Below are 22,847 nucleotides of genomic sequence, written 5' to 3'. Positions count from 1 at the left end.
TCTGTGGGAAACTATATTTCTTCACATCTTTCAAGCATATTCCTTTTGGCTATCTTTATACTATGCGATCTCGTAGTTCTATTTAAATTTTCCTCTCTCAACATCATTTGCTCATTATCCACTTCATCCAAACTGCTCAACAGTTTATAAACCTGTATTAAATCTCCTCTTTCTCTTCTTTGTTCCAAGGTAAGCAAATTCATTTCTTTTAATCTTTCCTCAGGTCATTTCTGCCAATTCCGGAACCATTTTTGTTGCTATTCTCTGCAATCTCTCCAACTTCCTTATATGCTTCTTTTTATAAGGGGACCAAACCACCCCAGCATATTCCAATCTTGGTCTAATTACCGTACTAATTAATTTCTTCATCATATCTTTATCCATATAATGGAAGGCTAATCCAATATTTATAATCAAATTATATATTTCTCCAAACATCTTGTCAATATGAGCCTCAAACTGCCCATGGTCTTGTATTATCACTCTCAAATCCTTTTCCTTTTCCACCTTTTTCAACACTACTCCTTCACCCATCTTATATGACCCTCTTGGCCGTCTTCCACTCTTCCCCATCTCCATTACATGACTTTTGTTCAGATTAAATTCCATCTCCCACCTCTTGCTCCACTCCCAAATCCTATCTAGATCTGCCTGTTAAATTTCACAATCTTTTTCACTCTTCACACACCTACACAATTTCGCATCATCCGCAAACAAATTAATATAACTGTTTACTCATTAATATAGACAAGGAAAAGTATAGGTGCCAGCACTGAACCTTGTGGGACTCCACTCTCCACCACCAACCAGTCCGACTTTGCATCCCTTATTACCGTTCTCATCTCCCTCCATCTCAAATAGTTTTCCATCCATTTTAACAATTTTCCCTTCAGTCCTCCATAAATCTTTAATTTCCATAGCAGTCTCATGTGAGGTACCTTGTCAAAAGCTTTTTCAAATCCAAATATACACAGTCCATCCATCCTCTCTCTCTTGTATTTTGTCAACCACTCTCAAAATAAAAGCTCAGTAGATTTGTTACACATGACCTCCCTTTCCTAAAGCCAAATTGATGATCCGATAATAACTTATGATCCTCCAAGAACCGTATCCAATATTTCTTTATCACCCTCTCACAAATCTTACCGACCACAATTGTTAGTGACACAGGTCTATAGTTAAGAGGCTCTTCCTTACTGCCTCCCTTATAAATGGGCACCACTTCAGCTCTTTTCCACTCCACCGGTACTTCCCGGTTTCTAATGAGCACCTTATGATATCATATAATGGATCAATCAATTCTTCTCTACATTCCTTCAATAATTTTCCTGAAACTTCGTCTGGTCCCATCGCTTTATCATCTTTAAGTTCCTCCAACATTTTATATAACTCCTTTTTAGGTATCTTAATGTCATCCATGTGCACATTTCCTTCTACATTTTGAGGCTTTACAAACATTGTTTCTTTAGTAAATACTTGTTGAAACCTATTATTTAGCAATTCCGCGATATTCCTAGGGTCATCTACTATCCCTTGCTCTCCTTTTAATCTTTCAATGGACTCTCTCTTTTAAGTTTACCATTTATGAACCTGTAAAACAATTTTGGATGTTCCTTACTCTTGTCTACAATATCTTTTTCAAATTTTCTTTCTTCCTCCTCCTTACCCTCACATACTCATTTCTCGCCACTCTATAATTCTCCTTATTTAGTATATTCCTGTTCTTTTCTATCTTTTCCAAGCCACATCTCTCATTTCTTTAGCCTTAACACAAGTTGCATTAAACCAATCCTTTCTTCCTTCCTCTCTCGGTTTATACTGTGATACAAATTTCATAACTCCTTCTTTATAATATTTCATAAAAATCTCATATTTTTTTTGCACTTCTCTGATTTGTAACATCTCCTCCCAATCTAATGTTCTAAAATAATTGTTCAAATTTTGTGTGTTCATCTTACTATAATTCAATCTACCACTCCTGTATGTCTCATCTCTCCTTCGCTGTGTTATTGCCATCTGCATCTCCATAACCACATGATCACTCTTCCCCAATGGACATTTATATTGTATATCCCCACATAGGTACACTTCTCGTGTTAACACCAAATCCAGTCTAGCGGGTTCATCATCTCCTCTATATCGAGTATTTTCTTTCACCCTCTGTTCCATCATATTTTCCATCATTAGATTAAGGAATCTCTCTCCCATGCTTCCTCTCCAACACCACTTACTAGATTTTCCCAATCCACTTCTTTACAATTAAAATCTCCTACTAGTATCACCTTTCTTTTTCCAGTTTCCACTTTGCAAACTCTGTAAAGTATCCTTGATCATATTGTCGTATTCCTTAATGTCCAAGAATTTGTTTTAGGAGGTACATAGGTCACCATGATTATTAATTCTTTTCCATCACTTTTTAACCTTATGCTTATCACTTCTGCATTGTTCTTCCCATACCAAACCTTATCCACATTTATCTCCTTCTTCGTCATAATCATAACTCCTCCTCCACCTTTACCCTCTCTATCCTTTCTCCATATATTATATTTATTATCCAAATTTACCTTTGTTTTTTCATGTAATTTTGTCTCCGTCAAACACACTATATCAGGCTTGCAATTCTAATCTACTTGACAGTATTCCATCTATATTAGTATACATTACGGTCCACCTACTGGTCCCTCTAGGGGTTCCTCTGCATTCCTTCTTTCCACATACCATTTTTTGACTCTCTCTCCTATAACTCTCCAAAAAAACTTTTCCTTTTCCTCTTCAGACTGTTCATTATTTTTTCTTCTTGCCTCTTCCAACGATTCAATATATCTTCTCCTCTCTTCCTGTGTGTGTGTGTGTGTGTGTGTGTGTGTGTGTGTAAGGGTATGCTCACACTACAAGCAGAGCGGTCCGGTTAGGTGTTCACACAATAAGCAGAGCAGGGTGACCTACACAAGAATTCTGGGTGTCCTCTTAGCCACAGAGCAGGTCGGGCAGGCAACAATATGATAAAAAAAAAAATAATAATAAATAAATAAATAGTGTCAAATTCCACAGTGTTTACCTGGAAGGACAACAAAAAATTTGACGATATATAAAGGAACGTGAAATTCTGTTGGTAAAGTCATTGTGTGTGTGTGTGGGGCTCACTGATCTGTACAGTGTGTTTTTTCTCTCTTTCTCTCTCTCTTCCTTCTTTCTTTTATGTTTCCTCTTCTTCCTTTCATTTTTCCTCAAGGGATGGAACAGCTGTAGGAAAATAAGAAAAAAGTGTTTTCCTTTCATGTATAGGACCAGAATATCACTTCCTTCTCTCTTTTCTCTCTCTTCCTTCGTTCTTTTATATTTTCTCTTCTTCCTTTCATTTTTCCTCAAGAGATGGAACAGCTGTAGGAAAAAGGAAAAGGGTTTGTGTTTTCCTTTCATATATAGGATCAGAATATCACTTCCTTTTCCTCTCTTCTTTTCTCTCTCTCTCTTTTTTTTTTTTTTTTTTTTTTTTTTCGTCAGTTTCCTTTCATTTTTCCTCAACGGATGGAACAGGTGTGGAAAAAAGAAAAGTGTTTTCCTTTCATGTATAGGACGAGAATATCACTTCATTCTCCTCTCTTTTTCTCTCTCTTTTCTTTCTTTCTTTCCTCTTCCTTTCATTTTTCCTCAAGGGAAGGAACAGCTGTAGAAAAAAAAAAAAAGTGTGTTTTGTTTCATGTCTAGGACCAGAATATCACAAAATCAGCTTTTCTCAGCAGACTATTAATATAAAGAGTCAAATTGTACCAGAACTATGCACAGTCTGGTCATTGATTGTCATTTTGTTGTCAGCAATAAAGGCTCACACTGGTGGACACCTTGGCCGTGGGTGGAGTCGTGGAGGGCCGCTGGCTTCCCACCCACAAAAAATGTGCCACAATAATTATTTTGCGTCTGTACGTCCAAAACAATGTCAAAATTATTGCCGCTAGCAACCACTCTGCCCACTCTGCTTGTAGTGTGAACTTACCCTTAGAGTGTGCTGTGTGGGTGTGTTTGTGCTGGTTAATCACTTTTTTGTGGTTTTTGAAAGGGTATGTTAAGTTTTTAGGAGGTGTGTGTGAGGTGAGGGTGTGTCAGGGTGTCAGGGGTGTATCAAGAGTGTATCTTAGTCTGCAGATTGCTTCTATGAATTCAGTACTGAGACACATTTTTACATTGAGATTTGTGTACTATTAGACCATTTTATTGACAATAGCAAGGATCTATGGTGGTCAGAAGATTAATGGCAACAGTCTTCACTATTTTAACCCCTTCAGTACTAGGACACATTTTTACCTTGAAATTTTTGTACCATTAGACCATTTTATTGACATTAGCAAGGGTGTATGGAGGGCACAAGATTAATGTGTGTGTGTTGTTTTTAAAATGTATTGTTTTCATGTATGTTATTACTATTTGATTGTTTATTTTATTTTCTCTCTCTCTCTCTCTCTCTCTCTCTCTCTCTCTCTCTCTCTCTCTCTCTCTCTCTCTCTCTCTCTCTCTCTCTCTCTCTCTCTCTCTCTCTCTCTCTCTCTCTCTCTCTCTCTCTCTGATTGTTGAAACAGTTTGTTTGTAAGATTGTGTCACTTCAAAACCAAACATTTTTATCTTTGAATAATTGTTAACATGAAAGAATTGTTTTAAAATATTTTGTGAAGTTGAAAAGTGTTTTAAAATTTTGCAAATATGAAAATTTGTGCAGATTTTTTTGTTAAGTTGTAAATGTTTATTTTATATTAAGTTGAAAATTTGTGTAGACTTTTCTGTATAGATTTTGCTCAGTTTTGATAAGTTGAATCTGTATAGATTTTGCTCACTGTTTTTATACTAAGTTGAAAATTTGTGTAGACTTTTCTGTATAGATTTTGCTCAGTTTTTATACTAAGTTGAATCTGTATAGATTTTGCTCACTGTTTTTATACTAAGTTGAAAATTTGTGTAGACTTTTCACTGTATTCTTTGTATATATAAATTTTTTTTTTTTATTAAAATATTTGTAGACTTCCTGGCAATGTAATAATGTAAAGAATTGTTAAATAAAAGTCTAGGGAGACTCTTGCATTTAATTTTAACTCCAATATGGATCTGCCTAATCTCCGGAGACTCTTTCGAGTATTTTTGACTTAAGTACATTTTTAGGGCCATTTGTGGGGGTTTTTAGGTCCATTTTCTGCATTTTTAGGGCCATTTGGGGTGTTTTGGGGTCCATTTGGGAATTTCCTGCATTTCTTATGGTGTTTTTGGCCAGTAGTGCAGTATTTAGGGTCAGTTTGGGGGGTTTTGGCTAGTTTTTTAACCATTTTCTGCTGGTTTTTTGGCCAGTAGTGCAGTATTTAGGATCTGCTTTGGATCTGCTTTTTTTTTTTTGCTTTGACCATTTTTTGCCGTTTTTTTGGCCAGGTATGCAATATTTTTTTGGACTTTTCCATAACTTTTCAAGGATAATGTCTTTTCTTAATTTACTCATTTTTTTCACCCCCACATTTTAATATTTTCACATTAGCTCATCTCTCTCCATTTTCTTGTATTGCTATGATAAAAAAAAAGCATGAAATTAGTTAGCGTGTTTTTTATTTCTGGCCTGTTATTGTTTAGAGTGAGTGTGGGAGGTTGATGGAGGCAATATTGGTGTGTCAGACAGTGACCTAAGCCAGCCTGAGGCGACTACTGACTAGTCAGCCACAAATATTCCCAGGAAAGGAAATTCTCCAAAACAATAAAGATTTCTTCACAATTTATTATTCAATCATGACAACAGCTCCAGGTACAGTGACACCACCATAAGGAGGTGGTGGTGGTGGCGGCGGCGGCAGGCGTTGAATGGCAGGTCTGCGATGAATCTTTCACTGGACGGAGCCGGCGGTAGTGGTGGTGTAGCAGGTGTCTGGTGGCAGGGGGGTGGGTGGCCGGAGTTGGTAGGGTGATGGGGAGAGGGTCAGTGAACGCGCCGTCATCCACTCAACAAACTATTCTCCCTTAGCGGCAGCAGCAGCAGCAGCAGCGGCGGCGGCGGGTGCGGGGGCGGGGGCGGCGACCATCACAGTGCGCGATGCAAGGCAGAGTCCTTCCCTGATCTTGAAACGGTGGCGGAGGCAGAGGGGTTAGTAGTGGGCGTTGTCAGTGAAGACAGTGCAAGGTACACAAGGCTCATTACCGCTGTGGAGTCAGGCCTTTGGATCGTCAACTCCTGTAATGGACAAAAATGAAAAAAAAAATGAACTTGTTCACTAATTATCCCTACAGCTAACAGGCAACATTGCCCTAAACACTCCTTCACTGCCTCAATCAGCCTTTCACTCTTCATTCTACGTATTCTTGATACTACCACCACCCACCACCACCACCACCACCACCACAAATCGAACATGAACATTAGTATCCGAGTTTACCAATTACCTACATCACTCTTGAACCTCTTAAACATCTACGCCCGCTTACCACTAAGAACTAATTTCAAGAATATATCCCCAAACTTACCGTTATACTACCACATCTCGTTTCTAATGCACGTACCTTGAAACACCAGCCCCGTTACGTTAAGAAATCCTGTCCACTCATTCTTTTCGCAGAGGTAGCCATTGTATAACAAGGGAACCACAACGACTTACCCGAAATATTTTAGCCTCAAATACAACTTACTTAAGGAGTTCTATAGTAACGCGACACGTTTAATCTCTTCAGCACCAAGACGCTTTTTCATATTCCTTCCGTTAGTACTTTATCTTATACAACTTCAGAAACTTACGCGAGGAATTAAAATAGTGAAGACACAGGCCATTAACCTTGTGACATCTATACACGCTTTGTAACAATAGAATTATCTAATCGTACACACGTCTCAAGGTGAAAATGCGTCACAGTACTGAAGAGGATAACTAATTCTTCCTTCCTACACAACTACAATGACCACGAAAACACTTCACTTGCCACGGTCATTACCCAAATCTATTCTGAACCCGTTACTCTAACCGCACTAGTAAATGAATGACCAAGTAAATTTAACACTCATACGTAGCGATGGTTCCGGATACATCCTACATAGACACGCAGACACCGTATAGTTAACCTTCCATTAGACACAGTATACGTAGCGATGGTTCCCGATACATCTTAGTTACATACAAGCAGACAGACACCGTATAGTTAACCTTCCATTAGACACAGTGCACATCCTACACATATCCTGTTATCCTTTTATCAGTCAAAATTCCTAACAACCCTCTATTGACTGACTAACAACTTCCTTCCTATCATCACAGCAAGTCAACGCACACTATTTATTTACATACACCTGCTGTGCTGTGCTGTGCTGTGCATCAAGCTTCCCGTTGCTATTACCACCGTTGCTGCACGTCACGCCCAACGCCAAGACACACACGGCCACTGGGCTGCGTAGACTCGAGGGGTCGGTGGTGGCGTGGAGACTGAAAGATGTAGCGGGCGTGGTGTCTGAAGTACTACTGCTCTCACTGCCATCCTGAGCTACTGATCTTGCTTCGTTCTCGTCTACCCTCCCCCAAAAAAAAAAAAAAAAAAAAACCTGCCGATAAGGAAAGAGCAATTTGAGGCCAAACGAACATTATGAAACGCTGCCGGTGAACCGAACCACTGGTCCACCACCTGGATATAAACTAGCCACGCTCTTTAACGCCTTCCAAACCAACCGTTATTACACAAACTCAATTGCATATGTTTGTTTTATCAATCATTCTTATCTTCCGTGTAGTATTTAGAATAATACAGGATTTTTTTAAATTTTGTTGTAACATTTTGAAGCTTCCTTCGTTGTAAATGATTATGATAGATAATAATTCTCTCTCTCTCTCTCTCTCTCTCTCTCTCTCTCTCTCTCTAAGTAAACCCTACCTGTAAATCAACGAATAAAGATAAAAGAAAACGTATCATTAACGGGAAATTGATTATAATAGGTAATAATCTCTCTCTCTCTCTCTCTCTCTCTCTCTCTCTCTCTCTCTCTCTCTCTCCAAGTGAACCATGCCTGCAAATCAACTAATCAATATTAAAAAAATGAAGAGTAAAAACGTATCATGAACGGATCACTTTTCTAAGGAAGCTTGAGTTGAATTGAGTTGTAATGACTGAGACGGAGGGAGGTGGAGAAGGAATTAGGAGGCAAACTAGTGGCCCTTAAGTCTTTGTCCAGGGGGGTGGGGTGTGCACTGTTTCTATAGTTAATAATGCAGAAATGGTGTTAATCTGCCACTAAAACCTTAAAAACACTCTTAAAAACCCTTATTATTTCAACTAGAGCCTTTTAAAGAGTGTTTCTTCTGTTATAATGCAGAAATGGTGTTAATCAGTCACTAGAACCTTAAAAATACCCTTAAAAACCCGCATCACTTCAACTAGAGCCTTTTTAAAGAGTATTTCTCCTGTTGGTAATTCAGAAATGGTGTTACTTTGTCGCTAGAACCTTAAAAACCCTTAAAAATCCTTATAACTTCAATTAGAGCCTTTTTGAAAAGCATTTTTCCTGTCAGTAATGCAGAAATGTGGTTAATCTAATACTAGAACCTTAGAAAACTCCCTTAACCCCTTCACTACGGTGACGCCTATGTGGGCGTCATGAAGCCCCAGTAGCAAATACGGTGACGCCTACGTAGGCGTCATATTTCTTTTCTGAGCTTTCTTCAGTTCAGTTGTCCCGTATAGTGTGTTGGATACCAACTACACACGCTGTATGCTGTCCCTCAAATCCTAGTGCTCCTCCCATCATCCTTGTCTCCACCAATCACTAAAGATAAGCTACATGTGTCCCGCCTTGTGTCTAAAATTACCCAATGGCATAGACTGTTCCCCCCCCCCCCCTCTCTCTCTCTCTCTCTCTCTCTCTCTCTCTCTCTCAAAAGATAAGTTACATGCGTCCCGCCTTGTAACATTCGTGAAAACACACACACACACACACACACACACACACACAAACAACAAATTTTCTCTCTCTCTCTCTCTCTCTCTCTCCTCTCTCTCTTTCCTCTCTTCCTCCTCCCCTCTTCCTCTCGAAAGATAAGCTACATGCGTCCCGCTTGTGTCTAAAATATTAGCAAATGTCTCTCTCTCTCTCTCTCTCTCTCTCTCTCCGAAGAGAGAAGCGTCCACTTTCCTCTTGGAAGGCGATATAGTGACTAAAAAATAGCAGCATAATACACAAAGACAAGTATGACACTTCAACTAGAGCCATGGAAAATGGTGTAGGTTTCTGCGCACAAGTGTTCTCCAATACCTGACAGCAGCGAAGCATTTTGAAATAGTTTACCTGCACTTTTCTCCTTCATTCGTTCACCTGTAGGATCCCTGGAAGTCCTGGCGTGGGCTGTGGACCGGGACATATCTATATAACCTTAATTAATTTACTTTTGATGGTTATTGATGTATTCATGGCATTCTACCTGTTGTAAGCCTGAGAGAGAGAGAGAGAGAGAGAGAGAGAGAGAGAGAGAGAGAGAGAGAGAGAGAATGAACATTTTTAGACCTCTCCCTCCCTCCCCCCCAGTCTCTCAATGTAAGGGGGACAATATAATAAAAATAGTAGATTTTTTACATACATAATTTTATTGTCGGCAACACAGCACCATGTAGACCTTTCATATAAAGCAATAAAGCAGAAATATAGTCAAATCAAGATCTAAACTAACACTAGAGAAAGAGAGAGAGAGAAAAAAAAAATTAGAGAGAGAGAGAGACAGAGTGAAAAAATTGACTTCAAAATATCTATCTTTAAAATTCTTGCTTTTTTTCTCTTAACCTAAAGGAGATTGACCCAAAATGTGAAGCTTCTAATACTAAAGACTGAAATATTACGAACCCTTACACCGGTGAGAGAAAGAGAGAGAGAGAGAGAGAGAGAGAGAGAGAGAGTGTATAGTGGTATTAAACGTGAATACTACCAATATATTAATTCATTATATATTACGAGTGTGAAACAAACATACGTACATACACATATATATATAAAAGCATTGGTAAATAGATTCAAATAGTAAATTCTGACCTTACCAGTAGTAGTAGTAGTAGTAGTAGTAGTAGTAATAGTTAAGTAGCTTGCAGTGGAGTATATATATATAAACAGTGGCAGTAGTAGTAGTAGTAGTAGTAGTAGTAGTAGTAGTAGTAGTAGTAGTAGTAGTAGTAGTAGTAGTGAATTGAGCTTTTCCATAACATTATCAACACAGCACATTTTGAAGAGTGTGGCAGGGGTGTGGCAGGGGTAGGTGTGGCAGGGGTAGGTGGCAGGGGTAGGTTTGGCAGGGGTAGAGGTTTTGAAAGCATATATTTAATTGTTGTTGCAGTCCTTAGAGAGACAGGGAGTGGTAGTGGTGGTGGTGGTGGTGGTGATGTGGTAGAAATGTGGTAGGGGTGTCTGGCAGGGGTGTGTGTGTGACAAGGGCGCTCCTTCCTGTACTAGTAACAAGGCAAGGTATGGCAGTGTGTGTGTGTGTGTGTGTGTGTGTGTTTGAACCAATGAAACCTCGTCTCCTAACCACACACACACACACACACACACACACATTCTAAACGTACACACACATGCACGCACACACACATGGCTATATACTGCTATATATATAATGTGTGTGCGTGTGTGTGTGTATCCAAAACGCACATACAGCTGTCATGTGCGGGTTTTGTGTGTGTGTGTGTGTGTGTGTGTGTGTGTGTGTGTGTGTGTGTGTGTGTGTGTGTGTGTGTGTGTGTTCCCCCGCCACACTGCCACCTTAGAGCTAACATACATACATACACACGAGTCAGGAACGATAAATGGCCTTAAACGCGATTAAATAAAGAAAATAGAGAGAGAGAGAGAGAGAGAGAGAGAGAGAGAGAGAGAGAGAGAGAGAGAGAGAGAGAGAGAGAATAACACCAATAACTTATAAAACAGAATAAATTAGAGAAAAAAAACCCATTTTCTTTAAAACAGACTTGTTGTTTGTTTGTTTGTCTGTTTGTGATGCCTTTCTGACTGGATGCGTTGGTCCCAGAGAGAGAGAGAGAGAGAGAGAGAGAGAGAGAGAGAGAGAGAGAGAGAGAGTAGTAGTAGTAGTAGTAGTAGTAGTAGTAGTAAAAATAATAAATAATAATAGTAATAGTAATATGACAGTAACATTAAGAAACCACACACACGCACGCACACACGCACTCACACACACACACACAGACACGCACATAGAAAAGGGACACAATTCAGAATATATATGGGACCCCTGAGGACCGAAGAGAGAAAACGGAACTCAACCACCACCACCACCACCACCAGCAGCAGCAGCAGCAGGAGTGCGGGGCTTATCGGCGGGGCGGGGCTGGTTCCGTTCCATCGATATAAGTTCTCTCGCACTTCACTCGTCCTTCAATCTCTTGTAGAGCGATTGTACGTAAGTGAAGACGCATTTCCAGTCAGGTTTCTTCATCACCACCATGTCCTCCACATCCAGCAGCGGCATCACTCCGGCTCTCTCACTGCAACGGGGTCACAATTCAGTTAAAAAATGCAATATTAAGGAAGATTAAGGAAATGTATTGAGAGTGTGGTGTATAGTTTTAACATTATTCTATTTCTCTCACTGCTACGGGGTCACAATTCAATTAAAAAATGCAATATTACGGAAGATTAAGGAAATGTATTGAGTGTGTGGTGTATAATTTTAACATTATTCTATTTCTCTCACTGCTACGGGGTCACAATTCAGTTTAAATGCAATATTAAGGAAGATTAAGGAAATGTATTGAGAGTGTGGTGTATAATTTTAACATTTTTCTATTTCTCTCACTGCTACGGGGTCACAATTCAGTTAAAAAATGCAATATACAGGAAGATTAAGGAAATGTATTGAGATTGTGGTGTATAATTTTAACATTATTCTATTTCTCTCACTGCTACGGGGTCACAATTCAGTTTAAATGCAATATTAAGGAAGATTAAGGAAATGTATTGAGAGTGTGGTGTATAATTTTAACATTTTTCTATTTCTCTCACTGCAACGGGGTCACAATTCAGTTAAAAAATGCAATATTAAGGAAGATTAAGGAAATGTATTGAGAGTGTGGTGTATAATTTTAACATTATTCTATTTCTCTCACTGCAACGGGGTCACAATTCAATTAAAAAATGCAATATACAGGAAGATTAAGGAAATGTATTGAGAGTGTGGTGTATAATTTTAACATTATTCTATTTCTCTCACTGCAACGGGGTCACAATTCAGTTTAAATGCAATATGAAGGAAGATTAAGCAAATATATTAGATGGACAGAGAGAGTGTGGTATATAATTTTAGCATTTTTCTATTTCTCTCACTGCAACGGGGTCACAATTCAGTTTAAAAGTGCAATATTAAGGAAGATTAAGCAAATGTGTTTATAAATAGATCAAAATAAATATAGTAGAAATATTAGAATAGATAAAAAAACAAAGAAAATAAAACACCACAAAAAAAACAATTAAACCCACAATTCACCATTAAACCACACAAAACACCTTTGAGAAAACACAAAAACATCATTTAAATCTCCAATAAAGCATTAAACCCTCCAAAACACCATTAATCATACACTACCACCTTTAACTCACACAAAACACCATTAAACCCCACAAAAACACCCTAAAAACCCACTAATCTCATTAAACCCCACAAAAACACCCTAAAAAACCCATAAAACACCATTAAAACCCCATAAAACCCACTAATCTCACTCCAAGCACCGTCAGCCTCCAGTAGTTATCATTCATCACTTACTCAGCAATACGGAAAGCCAGTTCGAAGTTGTGGCGTCTGTTCTTCGGGTTCAGCTTATCGAAGTCAAAGGCGTCAGGATAGAAGTGGTGAATAAGGGCACAGAAAGCCATCCCATCGTTCCAACTCGTGCTAAAGTTCTCAATTTTTACTCCCTGTAGACGGTGGTGGCGGTGGTGGTGGTGGTGGTGGCGGTGGTGGTGGTGAGAGGAGAGGAAAAAAAAAAACACGTAATGAGATCCCGTTCAAAAGGATGAATTATTGTTTTAGACACGGAAAAAATGGATTCTAGTGTTTTGTGGTGTTTTTATTGGGTTTTTGAGGTTTTTAAGAGTGTTTGAAGAGGTTTAGATTCCGTTAAAAAGGATTAATCAGTTTTAGACACGGAAAAAATGTATTCTAGTGTTTTGTGGTGTTTTTATTGGGAATTTGAGGTTTTTAAGAGTGTTTGAAGAGGTTTAGTGGAGAAAAAAGGGATATGCTTAATAAGATCCCGTTAAAAAGGATTAATCATTGTTTTAGATACGGAAAAAATGTATTCTAGTGTTTTGTGGTGTTTTTAAGTGTTTGAAGAGGTTTAGATCCCGTTAAAAAGGATTAATTATTGTTTTAGACACGGAAAAAATGTATTCTAGTGTTTTGTAGTGTTTTTATTGGGAATTTGAGATTTTTAAGAGTGTTTGAAGAGGTTTAGTCGAGAAAAATAGAGAAATACGTAATGAGATCCCGTTAAAAAGACTGAATTATTGTTTTAGACATGGAAAAAAATTATTCTAGTGTTTTGTAGTGTTTTTATTGAGTTTTTGAGGTTTTTAAGAGTGTTTGAAGAGGTTTAGTGGAGAAAACTGAAAATAATGTTTATCCTAAGTGTCTTTCATTGTATCACTAAAAGATAGACAAAGAAGAACTGATAAAAATAATAATAAAAATAATAATAATAATAATAATAATGAGAGAAAGAAAGAGAGAATACAAAAAACACAATAATAAACAAAAAAAAAAAAACAGAAAATGAATAAAACAAACAAATAAATAAATATAAAACATGCAAATAATAATAATAATAGAAAAATAAATAAATAATAATAATAATAATAATAATAATAATAATAATAATAATAATAATAATAATAATACAAAACTCACAATTTTTCAAACATTCCTTCTAACATTCACTATCAACACTATTTCAGTCTACTATTAATAAACTAGTAAATCTGGACTACTTCTGGTTGACGTGCTAGTAAATTGGACTATTACTATTACTAATACTGGGCACATGCAAACTATCCACAGCTGCGCCGTTGGAAAGAGAGAGAGAAAAAAAAACATACACTCCCATTTTCTTTGATTGTTTTAAGGGGAGTCTCTTGTGTTTGTCTGATTTTTATTTAATTTATTTTTTTATGGGGTTAAAAATGAAATATGCCTAAATTATTGGATTTTTCACACGGATAGGACTAAAAATATGAAAAATTCGTCTCTTCCCAGAATGGCGGTCACACACACACACACACACACACACGCACACAAACGTACATGTGTGTGTGTGTATATGTGTGCGTCCTTAACTGCAAGCAAATGTGTACATGAAAATATACATACACACGCACACACTGTCACAAAATATTAATAATGTGCGTGCGTGTGTGTGTGTGTTTAGGTGTGTATGTGTGTATGTGTGTGTATTTACAATATATACACCACGCTTAGGCCTATAGAAAATCACATAGGCCTCTCAAAAGGACAGAATCAACAAGGGAAGTCTTTTTTATAGTTTTTTTGTATTTTTCTTAGTGTTTCAAGCGATCTATTAGAAGTCTCAGTTAATTGAAGCGAAATAGCGAAGAAATATGCATAAGAAATGATGTACAATTATTTTCAGCAAGCGTACGATAGTTATAGGTTACCAGTTACCAGTTTTTTTGGTTATTTTTACTATTTTTCTAGGTACGATACTTTTTCAGTCAGCGTACGATAGTTATAGGTTACCAGTTACCAGTTTTTTTTGGTTATTTTTACTATTTTTCTGGGTACGATACTTTTTCAGCCAGCGTACGATAGTTATAGGTTACCAGTTACCAGTTTTTTTTGTTATTTTTACTATTTTTCTAGGTACGATACTTTTTCAGCCAGCGTACGATAGTTATAGGTTACCAGTTACCATTTTTTTTTTATTTATTATTTTTATTTTGAGTTAGCAGATACGTTTCATTATTATTATTATTATTATTATTGTTATTATTTTGAGTACAAGAATTTTCTGTAAGCGTACGATAGTTAAAAAAATAACCTCATTCTTTTGTTTCATATTATCTATCTGAGTACGAGAATTTTCTTTTTTTTGACCGAGTACGATAATTTCTACTAACCGTACGACAGTTAGGGGTTGCCAGATACCTCAATTATTTTTTTTCTCTATATACTTTCATTATTTCTATATACTTTCATTATTTTATTTCATTCTTTTGTTTCATATTATCTATCTGAGTACGAGAATTTCTTTTTTTTTTGACCGAGTACGATAATTTCTACTAACCGTACGACAGTTAGGGGTTGCCAGATACCTCAATTATTTTTTTCTATATATTTTCATCTTATTACGAACGCATTTTTTTTTTTTATTTCATCAAAAAATTTTCAGACAGGAAGGAAAATAGTGAGGAGGAAACAGGAGGAAAAAAAATAATAAGTTGGGAAAAGAGAAGGATAGATAGAGAAATATAGATAAGAAAATGGAGGAAGGAGAAGGAAGAGAGATAGAACGATAATAGAGATAGAAGAAGCGATAAGGAGAGATTGTGTGACTGTTAAGAGGTTACCAGATATATTATTTATTTTTATTTTAACTTTTTTTTTCTTCCCATTCTCTTTTTTTTATTATTTTATCTATTTTTTCTTTTTTTTCTTCTTCATTTCATGGTTTTTTTTATCATCCTTTTTTTTTTATTTAATTTCATCATTTTATATTTTTCCCGTTTTCTTTTTATTTCATCAATCTTTTTTATCTATAATTAATCTATTTTTATTTTGGATTTTCATTTTCTATTCTGTTCAAATTTTCATTATCATATTTTCTTTTTCTTTCAATTTTTTTTATTTCCTTTCATTAATTTCTATCTTATTCTTATTTTTTTTTTATTTATTTATGAATTTTTTGATGTTTATTTAAATTTTTCGTTTTCTTAATTTCATATTTTTTTTCTTTTCATTTTTTTTCCATTTTTTTATTTCCTTTCATCAATTTCTATCTTAATCTTATTTTTTTTTTATTTATTTACAAATTTTTTGATGTCTTAAAATTTTTTCGTTTTAATTTCATCATAATATTTTTTTCCTTAATTTTTCCTTATTTTAATTTCCTTTCATCAATTTCTATCTATTTCAATTTCTATCTAATTTATTTATTCAATTCTTTATTAATTTTGACAAGAAAAAAAACTTAAAAAAAAAAAAAATAACAAAACACCATAATTAATTTTTTTTAAGTTAATTTCCATCTTCGTCTTCTTCCTCCCCTTATTTCTCTTTCATCTCCTTCCTTTATCAAAATTTCCTTCTCTATTTCATTTATTTTCGTATATTTTGACTTTTTCTTCTTCTTCTTCTTCTTGACGCTTTAATCTCTCAACTGTGTGGTGGTGGTGGTGGTGGTGGTGGTGGTGGTGGTGTGGTGGTGTGGTGCCTCAGTCTTGTGGTGGGGGGGGAGTGTGGCAAAACAGGGAGGGAGGGAGGGAGGGAGGGAGGGATGGGGATTGTTCGAGAGAGAGAGAGAGAGAGAGAGAGAGAGAGAGAGAGAGAGAGAGAGAGAGAGAGAGAGAGAGAGAGAGAGAGAGAGAGAGAGTAATTAATCCAAACACATCCAGCCAAAAAACACACACCACACGTTAATTGGGAGAGAGTGAGAGGGAGAGTGAGAGGGAGAGGTGGAGGATAAGTGGACAATGAGAGGGAGGGGTTTTGGGGCTGGCTGAGTGTGGGGGGGCGCAGTGCAGGGAGACAAGGGGGTGTCAAGGAGGGGTGTGTATTAACTATGGAGTGTCTAGGGTGGTGGGTGGGGTGACTAGCTAGAGGGGTGTTGGAGTGGGTGTGCTGGGGTGAGGAGGGGGCCAGATCATGGGAGGGGTCCGCCAGATAACTGAGAGGGGTGTTTGAGTGGTGTGTCGGGGTGTTGGCGGGTAAGGGGTGCTGGGGTGACTGAATAGGGATCTGAGGGGTTGTGGTCAGTAAGGGGTTGACAGAGAGGGGTGAGGGGGTTCGCTAGATGACTGAATAGGGGATCTGAGTGGGTTGACTGAGTGGGCATGTGTGGAGGGGTGTATTGGGGTGGGATTGGCAGGAGATTGGCATGGTTTCAGTGGGTTTGGATGTGGGGAGGGGTTCACTGGATTACTGAGCGTGACATTTGAATGGGGTGTGGAGGTGTATGGGTATAGAGGGGGGTGTTGGGGTGAGGTCAGCAGGGGGTACCTTGTAATCTCGCGTTCTGCACTGACACCAATTCAGCAAGAGATCCTTCACGCCCGAGGCACTGCGAGTCAGTTGAGAGGAGAGCTGGAAAAGAGGTTGACCCACACCACCAGCAGCAGCAGGGCCGCCCTTGCCGCTGTAGAAAAGGAGGAAAGGTTGAAGCGAGGAGCGAGGTGGCGTGTATGTGCGTGCGTGCGGGCGTGGTGGTTAGTGCTAAGTATGACATGCAGATGGCGCGCCTTCATTTGGTACAGTTGGTCTCTCTACTGTATGGTTTCCTTCCCTTTTCCAGCTGTTTGTGTGTCTTTCTCTCCTTCTCTTCTCTCTGTGCTTCATCTTACTCATAATCTTTAATCTGTGCTCTAAAACGCTCTGTCCTTCCACCATGGCTGTTTTCTAAAGCCGCAGAGATAGCTAGCCACGTCCTCAAGAGTGTTTTTCTAGTTAGTAATGCAGAAATGGTGTTAATCTGCTACTAGAACCATAAAAACACCCTTAAAAACCTGTATGTCACTTCAACTGGAGCCTTGCAAAGAATGTTTTTCCTATCAGTAATGCAGAAATTGTGTTAATCTGCCCTTGGAAACCCGTGTCACTTCAATTAAAGTTTTTTTTTTATAGTTTCAGAATGCAAGTTACAGAATGCTTAGCGGTTCTGCATACGTGTGTGTGTTGCCTCAAACTAAACACTGTATTCTATAACCACTTCTAACACCCCTGTGGCTTCCCATAGGTTTAAGTTAAAGTGACAGGTTTTTAAGACTGTTCCTACGGCTTGAGTGACAGATTAATACAATTTCTACATTACTAACAGGAGAAACACTCTTGTTAACCCAGCTAGTCATCTCTGCGACCTTGAAAACACCCATAGAGAACGTAGACAGCAGAATAGACAGCAGTGTTTTATGTAGATAGTTTTGAGTCTGAAATTGTAAAAGCAACTTAAAAACACTAAAATCTATTGCAAAACTAAAAGCCGCAGAGCATGATGGGAACAGCTGTAGGAGGGAGAGTGAGAAAGAGAGACACACAAACAGCTGCACAGGGGGAATACAGTCAAGTGTTTTAAGTCAGCAAGTTTGTCATGTATAAATAAATTGAAATAAATAAATACACCTGTTTCAGCTATACAGGTGAGAGAAGAACAGTTGCAGTCCAGGTGTGTTCGTCAATGTGTCCACGTGTGTGTGTGTGTGTATGTGTGTATGTGTCCCTTAAAAGACTAGCTATTTTACAAGCTTTCTGTGGCACCTGCTAAATCCCTGTCGCAGTCTATTGAACACTACAGAACTAAGCTAAGAGGATGCAGGTTTGTGTATATGTGTGTATATATGTGTGTGTTGTTATACTGTACACTAACTTAAGACAGAGACACAGAGACAGAGGGACAGAGAGAAGAGGACTCAGTTAAATGCACTGTACAATTTGTGTGAGTGTGTGAGTGAGAGACAGAGAGAGACAGAGAGTGTAGTAATGTAATATACCTTGGTCTCGTAATCTGCAGTGACGCGCTTACAGAAGTTTAAGATGATGGTTTTCACAGCTGTTGCATTAAGTCTTATAATTGGTAGTGCCAGAGCGAAGGGGCTGGGGATGGGACGGGGGTGGAACATTGAGAATAGGACTAATATACTAATTGTCAATAGATGAATAGAAGAAAGGAATAGATGATGACCTGGGGGTGATTGTCAATAGGAAGGAGACAAGAGGGAAGATTTTTGGGCTGTCTATAGAAAGATAAGAAGAAAGGAACAGGAGGAGAAGATTTAGAGCTAATTGTGAAGATAGAAATAGAAAGAAACATAAGAAATTTTCGGCATAGGTAGAATAGATGATGAATTTGAAGAAAGAAGAGAAAAATGAAAGACTTAATTAATAGGAGGTTCATTGACAAAAGGGACTGATAATGCTACGTGTATCTAGAAACGAAGGATAGAACGATAGAAAGAATAGGAGAGGACACTTTTGGGATAGATAGAATAGATAAAATATTTTGAAGAAAGAGAACATTTTGCGAAAGACTAATAGGGTGAAACATTGATATAGAGAGTAATAATGATAAATGCCAATAGACAGATGGAAAAAACGAAAAAAATAGAAATCGAGGAGGAAATTTTGGGAGCGATTGAAAATATTGTAAGTTTGAAGGGAGAGAAAGACCATTTTATGAAAGATAGGAAACACTGATTAAGGGAGCAATAATGATAAGTGTCAATAGAAGAATAGGACAAAAGAATAGAAGAGAAAAGATTTGGGACAGATTGAAATGATTGTAAATTTGAAAGATAAACAAAAAAAAAAAAAAAAACATATTTTGGTAGAGAGACTGAAGGGAATTCAAATTTAGCGGGGAAAAAAGAGGAAAAAAGCCACTAATAATTACTTTGAAGGGAAGGAAAAGGGAAATTTTTGAACAGAGGGAAAATAATAACTAACACTTTGAAGGGGAAATTCACTGAAGGTAGAAAGGTATACATATGTGAACTTCTGGCCGCGTGTGCATCTCTGCCTCGTGTGTACCTGTGCGTGGAGGGAATGAAGTACACACACACACCTCTATGTATACCTAAAAAAAAAAGTATACACATGTACGTATCCCTTGTGTGCACCGCTGTGTCTGGTCAGGTCTGCTTGCTGTGTGTGTGTGGATCTGTATATATGGAATAAAAACCTATACAGACACACACAGAGAACCTTAAGAGTTATCATACACCCAATACACACACACACACACACTACACCCTTACAAGCATAGAACATTCCAATACACCCACCTAGTCTAATTTTATATACATATTTATACACCCTATCTCTTAAATAAATAGACAAATCGGAGCTCAAAAGTTCTTAATACACTTAATTATTTCACCATTTTAACCCCTTCAGTACTGGGACACATTTTTACCTTGAGATTTGTGTACCATTAGACCATTTTATTGACATTAGGAAGGGTGTATGGAGGGCAGAAGATTAATGGCCACAGTCTTCACTATTTTAACCCCTTCAGTACTGGGACACATTTTTACCTTGAGATTTGTGCACCATTAGACCATTTTATTGACATTAGGAAGGGTGTATGGAGGGCAGAAGATTAATGGCCACAGTCCTCACTATTTTAACCCATTCAGTACTGGGACACATTTTTACCTTGAGATTTGTGCACCATTAGACCATTTTATTGACATTAGGAAGGGTGTATGGAGGGCAGAAGATTAATGGCCACAGTCTTCACTATTTTAACCCCTTCAGTACTGGGACTCATTTTTACCTTGAGATTTGTGTACCATTAGACCATTTTATTGACATTAGGAAGGATGTATGGAGGGCAGAAGATTAATGGTCACAGTCTTCACTATTTTAACCCCTTCAGTACTGGGACACATTTTTACCTTGAGACTTGTGCACCATTAGACCATTTTATTGACATTAGGAAGGGTGTATGGAGGGCAGAAGATTAATGGCCACAGTCCTCACTATTTTAACCCCTTCAGTACTGGGACGCATTTTTACCTTGAGATTTGTGTACCATTAGACCATTTTATTGACATTAGGAAGGGTGTATGGAGGGCAGAAGATTAATGGCCACAGTCCTCACTATTCTAATCCCTTACATAAATTTCCAAAGCTGCAGAAAATCACCAAATGGTCACCAGGATGAATACCAAAACGTGACATAGTACTGAAGGGGTTAAAAATTTCCTTGTGTCTCTCGTGGTAATAAAATAAACGTTTTATTTTTAATATTTTGCAAGGTTTATAAAATTTGAATATGAGTTTCTTTATTTAAATTGATCTTTTTTCATGGCTCGGGTGAAGTTCTTAGGAGTTTTTTTTTTTTGAGTGTTAATGAAAGGATGTGCTTGTTAAACTATCTAATTGTGAAAACACCCTTCAAAACCACCACAACCTCCACTGCAGCCTGTTAAACTATTACAACCATGAAAAACACCCTTGTATGTACCAATAACGCCACAAAACACCTTTCTGAACACCAAAAGAATGAAAAAACATCCTTGAAACACCACTAACACCACAAAATGCCCTCTTGAACAACCAGAACTATGAAAAAAACACCCTTAAAACACCAATAACTTCCACTTCACCCTGCCAAACACACACAACACCACACCTAAAATGACACATAACACACACAACACCACAACACCAGAGAGAGCATGAATAACAGTGAAAAATACGTAAAAATAGGACTGAGAATTTATGGCCTCAAATTTACAAGGGAAACTGGGCTCTCTAATGTCACGTCTGTATAATAATAGTTGAGGTGTCGATTGATATGAAGTGAAATGAAGTTAAAAAAAAAATAAATAAGAGTAGAAAGGATAATAATAATGATAAATATACGAGTCTGTAAAATAACATAGTATAATATAAAGTTAATACAGATTGAAAGGAGAGAAGAAAAAATAATAGGCTCGTATTCTCAAATTTTTATGCGTTTCACCTCCGCTATTTCAAAAGGCTTTATTTAAATTGGCGCGAGTTTTTTAAGAGTGTTTTTAAGGTTCTAGAGGCAGAGTGACAAGATTTCTGCATTATTAACTGGAGAAACACTCTTTTAAAAGGCTCTAGTTGAAGTAATAAGGGTTTTTAAGGGTGTTTTTAAGGTTCTAGAGGCAGAGTGACAAGATTTCTGCATTATTAACTGGAGAAACACTCTTTTAAAAGGCTCTAGTTGAAGTAATAAGGGTTTTAAGGGTGTTTTAAGGTTCTAGAGGCAGAGTGACAAGATTTCTGCATTATTAACTGGAGAAACACTCTTTAAAAGGCTCTAGTTGAAGTAATAAGGGTTTTTAAGGGTGTTTTTAAGGTTCTAGAGGCAGAGTGACAAGATTTCTGCATTATTAACTGGAGAAACACTCTTTTAAAAGGCTCTAGTTGAAGTAATAAGGGTTTTAAGGGTGTTTTAAGGTTCTAGAGGCAGAGTGACAAGATTTCTGCATTATTAACTGGAGAAACACTCTTTTAAAAGGCTCTAGTTGAAGTAATAAGGGTTTTAAGGGTGTTTTAAGGTTCTAGAGGCAGAGTGACAAGATTTCTGCATTATTAACTGGAGAAACACTCTTTTAAAAGGCTCTAGTTGAAGTAATAAGGGTTTTAAGGGTGTTTTAAGGTTCTAGAGGCAGAGTGACAAGATTTCTGCATTATTAACTGGAGAAACACTCTTTTAAAAGGCTCTAGTTGAAGTAATAAGGGTTTTAAGGGTGTTTTAAGGTTCTAGAGGCAGAGTGACAAGATTTCTGCATTATTAACTGGAGAAACACTCTTTTAAAAGGCTCTAGTTGAAGTAATAAGGGTTTTTAAGGGTGTTTTTAAGGTTCTAGAGGCAGAGTGACAAGATTTCTGCATTATTAACTGGAGAAACACTCTTTTAAAAGGCTCTAGTTGAAGTAATAAGGGTTTTTAAGGGAGAACAAAGCGGTTTTGAATACGAACCTAAAAATAAATGATGATGAAGAAGAAAAAAAAAAGAAGAAGTGATAGTAATAGTAGTAGTAGTAGTAGTAGTAGTAGTAGTAGTAGTAGTAGTAGTAGTAGTAGTAGTAGTAGTAGTACCCTAATATTCAAAAGATAAAAATGAGAAAATATTTGAACAACAACAAC

The 22,847-nt window shown here is 37.4% G+C and overlaps 1 protein-coding gene and 1 long non-coding RNA gene across 10 annotated transcripts in view; both read right to left on the bottom strand.

Annotated features, from left to right (window-relative positions):
* Window positions 1-5,731: 5,731 nt before the first annotated feature.
* On the bottom strand, window positions 5,732-7,827 carry LOC123509147. 2 transcript variants are annotated; one of them, XR_006676142.1, is made up of 2 exons: window positions 7,282-7,827; window positions 5,732-6,196 (listed from the first exon to the last, which is right to left on the bottom strand). It is a non-coding gene; the product is annotated as an uncharacterized LOC123509147 (long non-coding RNA). The 2 variants fall into 2 exon arrangements; XR_006676141.1 differs by having other exon boundaries at window positions 7,299-7,827.
* Window positions 7,828-11,064: 3,237 nt separating this feature from the next.
* LOC123509146 (mucin-17-like) overlaps window positions 11,065-22,847 on the bottom strand; it is an 88,038-nt gene continuing 76,255 nt past the window's right edge. For 4 of the 8 annotated variants that reach the window (XM_045263322.1, XM_045263324.1, XM_045263326.1 and 1 more), the window contains 3 exons: window positions 17,226-17,361; window positions 12,759-12,910; window positions 11,065-11,481 (listed from right to left, as the gene is read on the bottom strand). In XM_045263322.1, coding sequence (XP_045119257.1) covers window positions 11,361-11,481; window positions 12,759-12,910; window positions 17,226-17,361 — 409 coding nt within the window. In that variant the 3' untranslated portion in view covers window positions 11,065-11,360. Of the gene's footprint in view, window positions 11,482-12,758; window positions 12,911-17,225; window positions 17,362-18,709; window positions 18,813-22,847 lie in introns of those variants that run through there. The other 4 variants (XM_045263323.1, XM_045263325.1, XM_045263329.1 and 1 more) reach the window with 2 other exon arrangements.

This window comes from Portunus trituberculatus, chromosome 26, assembly GCF_017591435.1.
Source record: "Portunus trituberculatus isolate SZX2019 chromosome 26, ASM1759143v1, whole genome shotgun sequence".
In the NCBI taxonomy this organism is placed as follows: Eukaryota; Metazoa; Arthropoda; class Malacostraca; order Decapoda; family Portunidae; genus Portunus; species Portunus trituberculatus.
The sequence above is the reverse complement of the archived record's forward strand: the minus strand, read 5'-3'. Positions and strand labels throughout refer to the sequence as shown.